Raw genomic sequence first — 16,026 nt, forward strand, 5'->3', positions numbered from 1 at the left:
CTTTAACCTGCAGTTACTCTGTCCTGGGTATGACATTAACCTGCCTCCAGCCCTGCAAGCAGCTCCTGCAGCTTTGGGGGTTGGTGGCAGAATTGGCACTCCAGCCACTGTACAATACAACACACTGTTTCATTCAATTCAGATTAGTGTGGTGCTGAGGTGTCACCCATGGCACAGCTGCACTTAGGTCATAAATTGGGACCCTGAGGTGGTTCATCAAGTGGTGGGTGCAGCAACGTGCTGTTTTAGTGTATCTAGTGTGTGCTACAGTAGCACTTTTGTGGGAGCTTTCACTCCCCACGTGCATCAATAGGCTTTGAGTGCCTGTCACTAGTTCACTGGTTGTCCTTCTTTGAACCACTTTTGGAAGGTATTAACAACTGCAAATTGGAACACCCCACAAGACCTACTGTTTTGGAGATGCTCTGACCCAGTTGTCTAACCATCACAAATAGGCCCTTGTCAAAGTGGTTCAGATGCTTATGTTTGCCCACTTTTCTGGCTTCAAGACCTGACTGTTCACTTGCTGTGTAATATACCTATTTAGATTTTATACAGTATATATTATATATATATATTGTCACAGGCGGGGGTGTAGCCCAGCCGGGATGCTCAGGAGGACAGGAGGAGGGCTTGTACCTCCTCCAGACCGCGAGGGGGCGACCACCCTGGTTGTATTGGGGGCCACGGTTAAAGGGCTTGGAAGCCCAACCCTGTAGGGGCCCGTGGCCACCGTCAGGCGGTGCCCCGGTGCCTGAACAACCCTGGACCTCAGCACTTCCGCCACACCAGGAAGTGCTGGGGGAAAGAGGAACAGGGACACCCGAAGGGCTTCCGGGTGCGCAGCCGGCACTTCCGCCACACTGGGGCATGTCTGCGGAGGAATGCCGGGAAGCAGCTGGAGCCCATCCGGGTTCCTATATAAGGGGCTGCCTCCCTTCATTGAGTAGCGGAAGTCGGGTGGAAGAAGGACAGAGCTGGAGAGAGGACTGGAGGTGGCCAGGACGTGCACCCCTGTGTTTGGTTTACCGGATATACAATTTAAAGAGATTAATATTTTCATGGGAATTGTTACATATGCATTATTTTCACTTTTACTTTAAAAACTTTTGTAAAAACAATACTTGTCCTTTATTTCCGGCCCCGGGCGTGGTTAAATGTCTTTCTCGCAGGACATATAACGCACACTGCTCATGTGTAGCATTGATCATTTTAAAACCTGTACAGCCGCTGTCCTTTTTGCCACTTCGTATCTCTGCTGCTCACATTGTGATCGCTTCTCCGTGATCATAAATATACACCTGACCGAACTGTGTTTTCTTTGAAATTAAACTTGTCGTTGCTTTAACTGTTGCGGGACCACAGATTCTGATAGCGTATGGTCCATTATTGTGTAAATCTAAGTTTTGTGCATTGAATGATGCAAAGGTGAAAAGACTTTGTTTTCTGCTCTTTGCCTTTTATTTCTGACCTCGCTTTGTCCTGCCATTTTTTCAATTACACCTGGTACTGATGATTAATTTCCTTTTGTTTACGCTAATACAATCTTTACTATAATTTTTTTGATAATGTAGCGACTGAAGTAATAAAGTGTCACAAAACTTTTACTTGAACATTCACCAACTTTGTAACCCCAAACAAAACTTTCTAGCACCCTCTGCAACCCCTCATCCCCCGGGTCTTGACCCCCACCCCCTTAACGCATCAATCAATATCCCGCTATCAGTCTTCCGTGCTGTACTCCGCCCTCCCTCAATCGGACCTAACAGTCATTTAAAACAAAAAAGGCTTTAACCTGGCTAGGACGCTACAATACTTTTGAATTTTACTGCTTTCATATTCTTTACCTTTCTCTGCATGTGTATGGCGCCATAGTTTGTTTTAGCCTTTCGAATTCCAATGCTTTCATAATCTCTTATCTGCCATTTTTTCTCTCCAACGCTTTTGGGTCTCTTTTCTCCACGCTGCTCTTTCTTATTTGCTTAGTCATTGACGTTTCATCTAGAACGTATTGTCCTTATACACTTTATATGTGCTGAGAGCACAGGATCTGTGTGTACTACGTGCCTTTACACAACTGAGTGTTTTGCTGGCTGTGCTCTCTTATTTGATACTGTATTGTTTGCGTCTCGTGGGTCTTTTAAGTGTGTTCCAAGAAGATGATGTCTCATCGCCCTGCTTTTCCTCTCCGGGATTTTTTTTTATAACAGAGATATATATTTATATATCAGACCCTTTAGCTGTCTCCTAAACGCACGTGTGTGACAATATATACTGTATATAGTAAGGTTTCTAAACTCTGTCAGGGATTCCTTCTCTTTTTTGTCTTTACTGTTATCAGTAGTAAGAAAGACATCATGCTGTGTTCACTTGACAGTGAGCATTTAGACGAAGACACCTTCAGTATTCTTCTTTATGTTCTTTCTCTAACCATGTGGATTTCTTCTGTAAACTTTACTTCCCTCCCACAGTACAGAGATATAATGTTTGACGCACACCCTGTAACATCATTCTGCTGACACCCTACCTTGTTTGTATCATTGCCAAGACAGTAAGCAGTTGACATCGTAAAACTGAACAGCTATGACTGCCTGCTAACCTCTAAAAATAAGATTCTACTGACATAGCTTGTCATTTTGTTGTTTTCCAGGACCAGGAGCCGTGCTCCCCACCAAATGGCGACTACATTGAGAGTGGAGTTGTTCTCGTCAACCCCTTCTGTCAGGAGACCCTTTTCACCAACACTGCTTCAGAGATCTAGCCTGTTGCCTATGAAGATTACGACTTTAGGATGTTTAAGTTGCGTATCCTTTGTGAAACAATGAAACAAAAGTTTTGTTTTTTTTCCCTATTTTAAATTCTTTCTCATCAATGCTTTTCTACATGTGAGCAATCTTTCAAAGACTGGGCTTTTTAGGATAAAAGATGAAAAAAGATATTAAAACAATACTAAAAATCAGAGACTATTTAATTATGAAGTCTACCAGTGTATTTTTCTGATTTACATGTTTTCTACACTTGGACAATTGTAATAATATGGTTTATATCTGTTTTTTAAATGGCATTTTTATGTTCTTATGGTCTCGTGAGTACAAATGTAGCAGTTTTGCTGTACTGTAGAGAGACCACATAACCCAAATCAAGTATACTAATTCAGTATTAAAGCCTGTTGAACTTGAATTCTACAGAAGTAATACTTGATGCATCTTTTGCGTTGATCTATTGCAGTAATGCTTTTTATGTATCAGTTTTTAACATTATGTGAGTGCATAGATTTTACTCTTGTGCTACCGTCAATCTTATATTAAGGCAAAGAGAAAAAAAAAAACAATTCAACTTTTAGCAAATTAGAAGTATTATTCTAGCTAGTCAGTAAAGCATATACTTATTAGTACAACAGTAATCCCTATGAATTTACATGATAGTGAACGTGTCGTCTCTACAGAGAAGCACCACCACTGCCAGCTGAGTACGTAGTTTTAAAGTAAATTAACTTCATGCAGTGGAAGCATCTGGGTAGGGATCCACGGCTGGTTGTTCTGATCTTTAGACGGTCAATGTTTCCATTTAAGGATGCACTCATTGAAGATGCGCTGTCCATCTCTACAGATGTGTGTTGACGTTGTTGCTGTAAAAAAGTAGCTTGTTTGTTACCATTTTTTGTTGGATTTTGCCTTTTTCTGTTTGACATTAGCAAAACATCTTGTACTATATCTGTCTGCTGTAAAACAAAGTTGTAAATTGTGCATTTGAACCCCTGCATACACATTTCAGCCATTCTGCAGTTAAGCGCCAGTAAACTTTAGTAAGTTTGTTTAATATTAACTGTACAAAAATATTTGGATTTCTCTTGTGTATGTGTTTAAAGGAACAGAATAATTTCTTGCCATTGATTTGAGTGACTGTATAATGTCGAATCCTTTTTAGTTGGATTGCTTGTGATCACCCTCATTGATGAGGCTTTTGACTGCAGAATGGTTAAAAAGAAACTTTTTAACACCGTTCATTTTACATGCTTTGTGCAAAATGAGGCGAGGGAATGGGGTTGAAATGATTCCAACAGCGAGGTTTTTGTATTGTAGTATATATATGCTGTGATTTTTACAGACAAGCAATAAAAATCTTAAAAAAGATTTTCATTTGTATTTTTTTAAGTTGATTGAAAATTTTAGAAGCAATTGGAAAGAATCCAAAAGTTATTTTTGTGTGTATGGCTACGATGTTACATTTGGCAGTTATAGAAATGCGGTTATCACACCCCCTTAGGGAAGAGTTATAAGGGAGCACGAGAAGGGATGGGGCGTTCATTCAGAACAAGAATGTTTTATAAGGGGGACATTCTATTAAAGATGAGCAGTCTAATGATCTGGGGGGAGATGCAAACAGACTACCCAAATCAGAGAGACAAAACAATATGTTTGGGACTGTAAGAGAGCTGCCAGAGTTGTTGCCAGCACTGTACATGCACAACTAATCCAACATTTACAGAAGCCTGACTGATATCCCAAATATTTAGGTGATCTGAAATTTTTACCTACTAGATGACTTGAAGAATACATTGTTTCCAAAAGACCATTTTTTTTACTTTATCAGTATGCAAGGAATGATCACAAAGTTTTGAGCCTGACCATGTCAGAAACACCAGTAAAATGAAAAAAGTTAAATTTTTTGTCAGTCTGATCCTTGTAATTTTTTATAATGTTCACAAAATTTTTCTGTGCCACTCAGATAAAATATTTCTTGCGTTTCAACTACTGTTGTGTTGCAGATGTAATGTCTTCATCGTTGGTATAGCATTTCCTGTTCAAGTAGCCCTTCAGAGTTTGGAATGGGTGGTGGTCAAACATGGGCAGATTGGAGAAAAAAAAGCCTTTGCAGCCTGTGAAGAAGAGCAGGGGCATTGCCATGAAACAGAAGGGAGATGGTCAACGGCCTTCCTTGTTGCTTTTCTCTAACTGACAAACACCACAGCTAATCAGCATAATACTAAACTGTTATGTGGGCCTTTTCAAGCCCATAATCAGTAGTGTTGATCAGTGAATTCCACCAAAGTGAATTTGCTGTGTTCACTTTCGCCTTTGTTTGTCTAATGATTTACTGATAATTTGGCTGGTTTAGGAGATTTTTTTTATACCAGCACCCAATAATTCATTGCGAGGCTAGTGTGACGTCCTCCGCAGCTGTAACAGCCAATATTGATGGGACGCCCCCCCGTCGGATATATAATGCTGATCATTTGCATTGTAGACTCTGTGGGACAAGTTATCTGTGCTTGTAGTCAAATGTGCTGGTCGACCTTCAAGTTCCATGTCAGAATAAGAGAAGGAGCTGTGTGCCCTATGCATGTATAATAATTAGCCACATGGCACATTGAGAGTGAACTCACGGCAAGGCAAACTCTTCAATGTTCACCCATTACTAATAATCAGTATGGGCTGTACTCTGAACTTAATGAAAAACTGCACAGGTGAGTTTTACTCACAACACCATCCCTGTTCAGTTTTCTGACAAACACCTGGACCACCGAAAAACACTGGAAGAATGTTCTTTTGAAAGATAGAAGTTGAACATTTTAGCATATTTGTTTGACCAAAATGAAGCACTGCATTTCAACCAAACCATTCTAACCTTTAAGCAAAGTGATGGTTGTGTAATGGAGATTTAGCAGCATAATTCATCCGGAGGTTGTAAAACATGTCAGAAATTCTAGACATAGCCGTAAATCCACAACAGAATGCCTGCCTCAATGGAAAGTGGGCACTGTGGAAGTGGCGAGCCAAATTGTTTACCTTAAGCAAGTGTTCTGGTATCACCTGAAGGACATGAAATACAAATACATATAATCTACTTCAAGGCTGTGAGGGGCCAGAACCTGTGCCAGCAGCAATGAATGAAAGGCAGAACACGGTCCTGAACAAAGGGGCATCTCCATCATAGGGCCCACTTACGCAGTCACAATTAGATAATAGAATTTTAGTATTTGATACCAATGCAAGTGAAATTTTGTGATACTCAATACCTGTTCAATTCCTATTGCAAAAACAGTAATCCCCAGTACCTCAAATAAGGGCTATATATATAGGGTGGTCCAGATCTAATTATGCAGTTTTCATTACGCTATAACTTGTTAAGTTTATTACATAGAAAATCACCCGAAAAATCCCAGACCATCGAGAAGTGTACGAACTGACAACATGAAGAATCGTCTTCACGCCGAACTGGAATCTTCCCTGCATAAATCAAAGTCATCCAGACGATCTGGATCTGCATAACTAGATCTGGACCACCCTGTATATATATCCCCAGAGTGTAACGACAATCCGAGGTTGTTCTAAATCTGTGGAAAGTGTTTATAAAGAATGATATCATCATGCGCTGCCTGGTTTGTCTTGCCGTGCGCACTTTCTGCATTTATTCTCTGATATTTTCTCCTCAAATTTTGCATTAGAGAATTCCAAGATAATTCAGGATATGTTCGTTTAAACCAACTCTTTAAAGATGTTTTTAACAACAAGTCTTTAAAGTCTGTTTTGTCAGAGAATCATTTTGTAATATTTGCTGCTGTAAAATTTATATTTGCATCATTAGCTGGTTAAAATACTCACTTATGAGGAATATTTAATAATAATACATTTTATTTTATATAGCGCTGTTCCCATGCTCAAGGCACTTACAGAATATAAGAAAGAACGGCAGGGTATACAGTATATAGCATTGTACAAACCAAATAAATAAATAAAGAAGATTACAACAGTGAATTAACAGATGATTCAGGTTAATTCAAATATCAAACTCCTGGTGCTTTAATTGCCCAAATCTATCTTTCTTTTTTACATTTGTTCAAACTTTAAGGCTACCTGTATGAAATCAACATGAATCCATTCTTTTAGAACTCCTGTAAAATAGCCTTTGCTATGCTGTTTTCAAAGTATCTTACATACTTAAGTGATCAGACTTTGATTTATGGATTAACCTGTGTGCAAATCCAGAATTAGAACATGAACTGGACTGACATTACCGTAGACATTTGATGTTAAACGATCAAATATACTGTATGACATATGTGCTTTTACTACATTGGTCACATTTTAAGAGTTTTACTCATGAACTTCAAATTGCCTTCATAACTCAAATTACAGTGCCCTGTCTAAAGTTGTCTCCTGCCTTGCTTCAGGTGCTGCTAGAATTAGCTCAAGCTTCCTGCAGCCCTGAATATGATTAACTGAGTTTACAGATTGCTTTAGATTTACCAATCCACCTAATCCTCGTGACTTTATGAAGTGGATGGAAAGTACCTGGAGTAAAACCCACAAGCCCTGTGACTCACTTCCCTGGGACTATGGGTCAGCAGAGCTAACCTTATCATTTTTTTTCTGTTTCTTTTAATTAGCTCCAGTGGTACTCTGTGTACAGAAATGTGATGACGAGAAAAATTTAATTTGCAGAATGTGTCCCTTTGTTTGTCCATATTGTCTTTCCTGGCCTGGGAGGCGGGTAATCTGTAGAGTTTTCTAGTGCTGAGACAGCTGGATCAAGCCTCACAATGATATGTGGTCTGGCAAGAGTGACAGCGGTGGTTGTAAACAAAGCCTCATGTTCGAGAGGAGCCAATGACAAAAGCAGAAAAAGAGAAAGAAAGAAAAAGCACAGTGCATTCCAGTAAAGCTGTCAGACCGCTGGTGAGCGCCCACAAAGCCGCTGCCGCTGGGCACTGACTCTTTGCACACATTGCTTTCAGGATGCCTCTACCAAGACGCAGGTCTTCTTTCTTTGGACAACAGGTCCAGCCACCCCAGCCAGAGTGCCCCTCAATGGGAAGTCGAAGGGTCAGTGTTGGCTCTAGCAGTGGGATTTCAGCCCGGGCTCCAGGGGTCTATGTGGGCATTGTTCCCACCAGTGGGGCTGTTGGCCTGACCACTAGAGTGTCCCGCCGTGCCCTATGCATAAGCAGCGTGGTCCTGCAGGGTCTGCGGAGCTCAACGTCGGCTACTGTCTCCCAGGGGATGGAGAGAAGTCATAGCCCTGCTTTTGAAAGCCTCAATGGCTGCCTACTGGAGTACATGGAAAAAGTACGAGCACTTGAGCAAGTGAATCGAGAACTGGAAGAGGAGATCCGAGTCTATCTGGATAAAAAGGCGTCGGATGCAGGTGGTTGGGGAACGCTGAGACAAGACTGGGAGGACATCTACAGACAAGTAAGCATCTGAATTGTGTGCTGGATAATGGGTGTCACATTGAAAGGAAGCCTAGAGGTGTCAGAGCAGAGGACAAGAAAGATGGCACATCATAAAAAAATCTGAGGCCCAGTCTCCCAATGTAATCCATAGACATGCAGATGACTCCAGATGTTAATATGTCTGTCACTGGCGAGAAATCACTCAGGGTCCAGGACCTTAACATTTCACATCCACACACAGAAAGGCTGACAGCAAATCCTCCTAGTCACTAAGCTAATCCAGATGACCCGCCACTCACTTGAGCAAACAGGCCACTGACTGCAACAGGGAGGGTATCACATTACATATCAGCAGGCTCTCTCAGCATTGCTGCCCCATCTCCTGATCGACAAGAAAGGAGCTGGTCCGGGTCTGACCCCTCTCTGCTTCAAACAAAGAGGGCAGCTTTGGAGCCTGGCCTCCAACTCTAAAGCAGAAGCTCATCCAGTTGAGCTAGAGGGGATTTTCTTTTTTTTTGAGTGAACAAGTAGGCTTATGACGTCTACTGAAACTGGGTGGGTACCATGAAACAGCGACAGACCTCTTTGCCCCAAACTACTCTAAAAGATGCAGAAGTATGCTTGTTTCGCTGTAAATGTCCAACCAAGTATGGCTAGAAGGGCTGAGAAGCATTTGTCCTTGTTTAATATGGATGTGACACCACAGCCGGTGTGTTAAATCATGCTGACTGAGGCAAGGCACATTTTTGTGACCCCTATAACCTTATTAGGCATGAGTCGATTACACACAGCCTTCACTACATAATACGGCCACAAAATAGTACACCCTTGCAATAACAGACAAATTTAAGCTCCTTAGTGTTAAGGTCACTGCTGGAAAATCGAGCCAAAGATGTTGAATCTCTTCAACAAGAAAAAGTGTTATTACGTTTAACAGAAGCATGTTAATACCTAAACATTAATATAAATTCATTAGGAAAGGTATGTCCACTATGTCCACTGCTGTGCTGATGCACATTTAGTATACGTCATTCATGTGACATGTTTTGAATAAGTCACCAATGCACAGCCTGATACTGTAATTGGGACAGTAGAAGCAGGTTTCTTTGTGCACAGTCCTTGTATTATTTTTTCTTTAACTTACCCATGAAAAGGTAAAATGTCAGTGCCTAATCCACAATATGGTGGCTCCCATTGTGTTATTGCAGGCTATACCACAGCACAAAACTTAGTGACTTCCATATTTCCACAAACATGAACACTGACAGTTGCTTCATTGAGACGAGTGCTTAAGGGGCTGACGTCTTTCTTGTCATTTCACTTGATAGCAATCATTTTGCCCTTTTGTCACACAGATGCTACATCCTGCTGACGTGTTACACAACTGAAGTCATCAGGTGTATCATGGTGGTCCGATCGTACAGTAACATATGCATCAGTTTTATTATCCATGTGCACTGCTGATGCCGAATTCACCTTGTCATCACTATCACTTGATTCAACTAGTGGCTTAGCTTCAATTCCTTCTAAAACTGGATTTACAGCTTCTCGTTTACATGCCATTATGTGTTTTGGTTGAAGGCTCCACCCCACTTATAAATATTGATGAGTTAACATAAAGTGGCAAAATGCATACAAATATTAATGATTTTTGTTGCGGCATGATGTTGTTTTACCAACTAGATGACAATAGAATATTGTCCCGAGTGCTATTTGGGCTTCACAACTTACATGAGATTATAACAGCTTAACCCAAGAGACACTCGGGCTTAACCATCTCTACATCGAAATCAGAGACTGAGACTGGCTCAGTGTTAACACCAAGGAGGCTAATAAATTAATAACCATGTTTATTGAGTTTTGTGATTGTGAAATTGAATACAAACCCAAAACTCAGCAGTTATTCTCGTTCTGCTGGCTTCTCTAAACACCTCGGCAGTCTAAAAAGTCTGTCCTGTAAATTAAACGCCACCTACACTTTTTAACTAAACCCACACAGTTGAAACTAAGAGACGTTTAACAGACATTTCGCCTGTGATTGATACCACTGTAACATTCCATTAGCTAACAGAATTTTACAAAATATACTAAGGGAGTCAAATTTTACCAAAATTAGGGGTTGAACACTCATTATATTTGAATATGTTTGAATGAAAGCTAAAAGTTCTAAGTGGTACTCCATGTATGTTTGTATGTAATGTGTGTTTGTATGCTTCATTATTAATAATATTTTGGTTTTTTGCTCATAGTGCCTCTGCACTGGCAGTAAATAAAAAATGGGATTTTATGTGTGTTAAAAGTGACATTATCAAAGAGGAAAGTGGAACTGGGGCACTTCATCTGCCTGTAATGTATATATGAAGCCCATGCGAAATGCTTGTGATGCATTAAACGTGTTAAACAAATGCGTTACTTTAGTCCCCACACCCTGCTCCCTCCTCTTCTTGCCCTCCGCGCTGCTATGCATTTTTCCTGTCCTTGGGTACAAAACACGTGACATCAGTGTCCATTTCTATTTTATATATGTTGACACACAGTAAGTCTATCCTCGTTTCACAAAAAGAACTACTGAATGAACTAAATGTTGCACTGTAATGATCTTTAAGTATTCCCTCCTTATTATGTATATATATATATATATAAAATCCAATGTCTGTCTATCTGTCTGTATGTCTGTGATCTTTTCACGAGAGAACTACTTAACAGATTTAGATCAGGTTTTTTTCTATAAGTTGCTTGAACATTCCAGTTGATTTTGCGACTTCTCTCATTGCATCATAGTTCGGTTGCAGTACTGATTTATTTGCATGAATCCGAGAGACACGCAGCAAGCCGAGGTCAGGGTCATCCCTCACTCACGTGCTAGCCTCAGAGCGTACCTTACCTCCACTTATCTAGCGAATGAGAGAACTACTTAGCAGGCGTGTTGAACTCCAGTCCTGGAGGGCCGCAGTGTCTGCAGGTTTTCATTCTAACCCTTTTCCTAATCAGTTTTCTCTGCTAATTAACACTTTTTCCCTTCATATTAATAGCCCCGTTTTTAAGGATTCAGTCTTATCAATTTATTCCTTTCTTCATTAAATGAGAGCCAAACAGAAATGAGACGTGAAACGAGCCGACAGATGACCAGCTAAACTGGGATTTCAAACTCCATCCAATTTCACTCCAACCAGTCTCTTAATGAGAAGCCAATTCTTGCAATTAAACTCATTATTTAATTCCATGGCTTGTTGCTGCTCTCGCTCTGCCACAGCAGACATTTCCAAAACTTCATTTTCTGTTTTTTCTAAGACTACCATCAAAACATTTTGGTGACCTGAGAGATCAGCGTTACTGAGACCACCTTCACCGTTCTTTATTTTCAGATATTGTGTGTTGGGCACAGGTGAGCTGGTCACGTGGCAGCTTGTTTTGTTTCTCATTATTGTTTGGCTGCTAATTAAAGAAAAAGAGACAACTAAGAGGACCGAATCAAGTTAATTCAAATTAAGGCAAAAAGAAGTTCATTAGCCGCAAAAACAGGAAACTAATGAAGAAGATGGTTAGAATGAAAACCTGCAGCCACTGCGGCCCTCCAGGACTGGAGTTTGACACCTGTGACTTAATGGATTTAGATCGGGTTTTTTTCTATAATTTGCTTGAACATTCCAGTTGATTTTGTGACTTTTCTCATCATGCTAAGAATCATAGTTCGCTTGCAGGAGCGATATATTCATGCTAATCTGAGACAAAGGTTGCAGGCCATAGAGAGGGGGAAGCGTGACGTCAGGAATGGGGAGTTGGGCAGGGTAGGGCCTGCCTTAATACTTATAAGTATTTTACATTTCACTTTCGCTTTAGGAATTAATGTATGTATCATACCTCAAACACCTGCAAAAGACATATGTTGGTTGGGTTAGCTTTTCTGACACTGAAATGCTCTTTAAAACAGCACTTTTAATGTCATTATAATAATAAAAGGAAAATCAAACATATTATGGTTCCTATTATGTTTAATGAGAAAAGAAACCAGACTTTGCTATGATGAATGCGGAAGGGTTTTAATATAAAACAACAGCAAATCATAGATCTCAGGTTAAGAATGGAACAGGATCAGGAGCAAAATGATACTTTTGGGGTACTGCAGAAGTGTTTAAAATCAGTAGTTAGCACACCCATTAACCAAAAACCAGAGCTATTCCCTACAAAAGTCTGTCCATTTTATAAATGATGATACCAATTAACAGTCACAAATTGTAAAAACATCCACATTATACAGAAGTAATGGAGCATAGCATGTTTTGGGTAACATGATGCCGAAACTAGTGCAAGGTAAAATGATTCAAATAATATTTTTTTCATACATATTCAAATTATACTTGAAGAGCAATTTTGGGTTTGGCAGCCCTAATATACTGTACTCACAATACGATATGTGAAAAATCAGTAAATGAACATCAGTATCATGCGCTGACATGTAGCTTCAAAATGTGTGGGTGCCGCTTTGAGTCTTGAATGCTCACAGCACAGCAAAGTGGTGTCATTTTTTAAGCACTTGTTAGGTATGTAATTCTTCTAGTTTCTACTTATCTCTCTGTTTTTGAATTAATTTTTTGTAGTGTTAAAAAAATACTTTTGTATGAAAATACAACTCTGACCAAAGTGACACCTGGGGCCAGTCAAATGCACTGTGCTTGACACTGCTGGCTCTCTGCTCCTTCATTTCCCAGCATACACAGTGTCTGTGTGGAGTTTGCATGTTCTTCTCATATTTTTTCTTTTTTCAATTATTCCACTTTCCTCCAACATCCAATGACTGGGGATTCTAAGTGGTATCGGTATGAGTGAATGTGGGTACATTTCCTGCAGTGCACTAGTAGAGTGCACTCAGTAAGCAGGCTGATTAATTTTTTGTCATGATTTTTGACTAAACTTTATGTTTTTACTTTTTGCCATTTTTTTGGTAGGTGAGTGACGCCATTCTCCATAACTCACGCCTAATGCTTCAGATGGAAAATGTCCAGGCCAACGCAGAAGACTTCAAAGACAGGTCAGACTCACTTCCTCCATTAGCTGTCTGCTGTTGACATTATGCTAGTTATAAGTAAAAGTGAAAATATTCTGAGGTCAATAAAATTTGCTTTGAGCATATCAAATGGTCACAAAATACTAACAGTGGATACCTTAAGGAGCTCTGTCTCAGACTGAACATCCACTGCCTTCCACAAATGGCTTATTTCAAGCTTTTTGGTAAATGAAATTTCTTGTGTACATAAAACTGATTGTTACTTTTAGCTGTTCTGTAAAAATCTGGCGGCTGCAGAAGTCACCCCAGTCATGTATGAGTGTTGATGTCCCATCCCTGAAATTTCACAACTTATCCCTCCGATGGCCCAAAGATGTGCAGTCCAGAGTAGCTGTATGAGGGTGTGTGTATGAGTGGGCACAAATGAGTGGGCCCAGCATCCCATCCAGAGTCGATTTCTGCCTTGTACCTCCCACAACCCTAAATTGGACAAAAAAATCAACAGATGACTGGACTCCTAACCTTTTAAAAACCCACTAAGCCCAGCACTCAGTGCCATGGTGGTGTGCAATGTTGTATGAGGGTTTCCAAAGTCATTGCCTGTCTTCTGTCAGCTCTAAAGAGAATGACAAATTGGCTGAAGTTCTGCAGGTTCTTTAAATAGATGGCCAGTGACACCCAGACCACACATAAGCTGATTTCATTTCCTTTTGCAGGAAAAAAGGGATATCTAACTATGAAGTAATTGTAGATTTGTGGTAATGCAGCCCCATGCTCTTCTTTATCACTGCCCTTCTTCAGATACAGAGTTCCATTTTCTAATCCAAACCCACTGCAGCCCTTTTCCCAGTTGTAGAAGCAATAACAAGAGTTGTTAACCTTTGCTTTGGTGATGAATGGCTACTGATGATAAATTCCTTTGCAGACTTTAAGCAATTTCCAACAATCACAGTCGTGTCTGTTTAATAAATGTGTTCCCTCTCACACAGGGACTCTTCTGTATTCTGCAAACTCCCACTGCTGTTGTTATCTTGCCTAAAACGCAATGGCTATAATGGTGCTGAGCGCCTCATCTAATGACAGACGTGACAGAAATATGGATTCTCATGTCAAAGAGTGTCACATCGCGAGCATTAGTGCAGTCACCGCTTTGGAGGCGATTTCATTAATGCTGCTTCTCTCTCTAGATATGAAAACGAACAACCTTTCCGCAAGGCAATAGAAGATGAAATTAACTGCTTGTATAAAGTGATTGACGACGCTAATTTGACTAAAATGGATCTGGAAAGTCAGATAGACAACCTGAGGGAGGAACTTAGTGTGCTGGCCAAAGGCCATGAAGAGGTAAGTGCAGAGGCATAATGGTGTGGAGCCCGGGGAAAGGGAATTGGTCAAATGATGGAAACAGAATTAAGAAAAGACAGAAAATTGCATTCTTAGCTCCTGTCTCTGGGTAGTCCTCATAGGGGATCTTTTAAATCTGTCCAAGGCATGTTAAAGCTCCCAGATCTCCCTTATATTCAAGACCCAAATGATAGATGTCCAGTCAAGTTTCTAAGGTGGCAGCCACCCTTGAACCCTGTTTTCTCAGCTTTCATTTCATCCAATATCCCCAGTAACCAGGCCACGTGTCCCGTCTCAAAGACCTAGCTGACACCCAGAAACACATTGCATTACTTACTGGCTGTTAGTATGTCTAGACATCTGTTGCTTCCACTTTGCAGCATTCTAAACTACTGGGTTAGGCACTGTGTCATCCAGCCTGAATTATCTGATGATCGCTCTTTCTCTCAGTTCATATGTCCACATTCAGGAGGCTAGTTGGAAAATCACCATTGCAGCTCTAGAGAAAGTCAAGGAGAGCGACTGGGCTGATTATGGTGCTACGAGAGCAGTGGCTATGAGAAGACACTGAAAGAGCTGAGCCTTTTCAGTTTTAGCAAAAGGAGATTAAGAGGTGACATGACAGAAGTGTTTAAAATTACGAAGGTAAAAAGAACAACGGATCTCAGCTGTTACTTTTAATACATTCTGCAACAAGAACACAGGGACACAGTTGCAAACTGTTTGCACAAATCTTACAAAGTTTTTCTTCACGTAAAGAACCATAGACACATGGAATAACCTGCCAAGTAATGTGGTGGAGAGTTGAAATTTGGAGACTTTCATATGTCAACTTGATGGTATTTTGGATAATCAAGGAGAATAAGATGGAGTCGGTTCTTGTCACAATTGTTCTAATGTTCTAGGGAAGAGGTAAGAAACAGATTAGGAGGCTAAAGAGGACATACATTTATGAAGAAAGATAAAAGAATGATTAACTACTCAGGCAGAAACCAGAAAAGGCACAAACATGAAACCCCAGAATGAAAATGAGAGATGGAAATTTGACTGTTAAGGGGAAAACATCTAAGAAGAAAACATTCAAACATCAAACTTAATACAAAACAAAGAATTCCATTCTGAAGATTTGAATATCACAAACTGCAAAATGAGTCATGTTTGCCCACTTCTATGTGCTTGATCAACCTTCTCCATACACCTTGGTCCTGCATCTTCTTTTTTTGAAGATTTATTATTATTATATTATATTATTGCAATCTATACAAATCAATCAATTTTTTACAAAAAGAAAAGAAAAATTGAGTTTAGGACAAATCGATCCCCACCCCTGAGAGAGACAGCATGGCAAACGGTGTGAAATTTAAGGCTTGTAAACATATAATTTGATAAGCCAATAGAGATGAATGTAGAAGGTAAAGAAAAATGGAAATAATTGCTTCCTCTGTGCTTTAAGAGCTTATTTTAAAATATTACTGATTAGATCCTGCCATGTTTTGAAAAA

At 40.1% G+C, this 16,026-nt stretch overlaps 2 protein-coding genes across 3 annotated transcripts in view; both read left to right on the top strand.

Annotated features, from left to right (window-relative positions):
- tmem108 (transmembrane protein 108) overlaps positions 1-4,133 on the top strand; it is a 339,807-nt gene extending 335,674 nt beyond the window's left edge. For both annotated transcript variants that reach the window (XM_039753456.1, XM_039753457.1), the window contains one exon: positions 2,651-4,133. In XM_039753456.1, the coding sequence (XP_039609390.1) occupies positions 2,651-2,761 (111 nt within the window). In that variant the 3' untranslated portion in view covers positions 2,762-4,133. The remainder of the gene's footprint in view (positions 1-2,650) is intronic.
- Positions 4,134-7,739: 3,606 nt separating this feature from the next.
- Positions 7,740-16,026, top strand: part of bfsp2 (beaded filament structural protein 2, phakinin) — a 34,905-nt gene continuing 26,618 nt past the window's right edge. Inside the window, exons 1-3 of the mRNA XM_039753459.1 lie at positions 7,740-8,195; positions 13,123-13,205; positions 14,369-14,525. Of these exons, the coding sequence (XP_039609393.1) occupies positions 7,740-8,195; positions 13,123-13,205; positions 14,369-14,525 (696 nt within the window). The remainder of the gene's footprint in view (positions 8,196-13,122; positions 13,206-14,368; positions 14,526-16,026) is intronic.

The sequence above is a fragment of the Polypterus senegalus genome, chromosome 5, assembly GCF_016835505.1.
Source record: "Polypterus senegalus isolate Bchr_013 chromosome 5, ASM1683550v1, whole genome shotgun sequence".
Taxonomy (NCBI): domain Eukaryota; kingdom Metazoa; phylum Chordata; class Cladistia; order Polypteriformes; family Polypteridae; genus Polypterus; species Polypterus senegalus.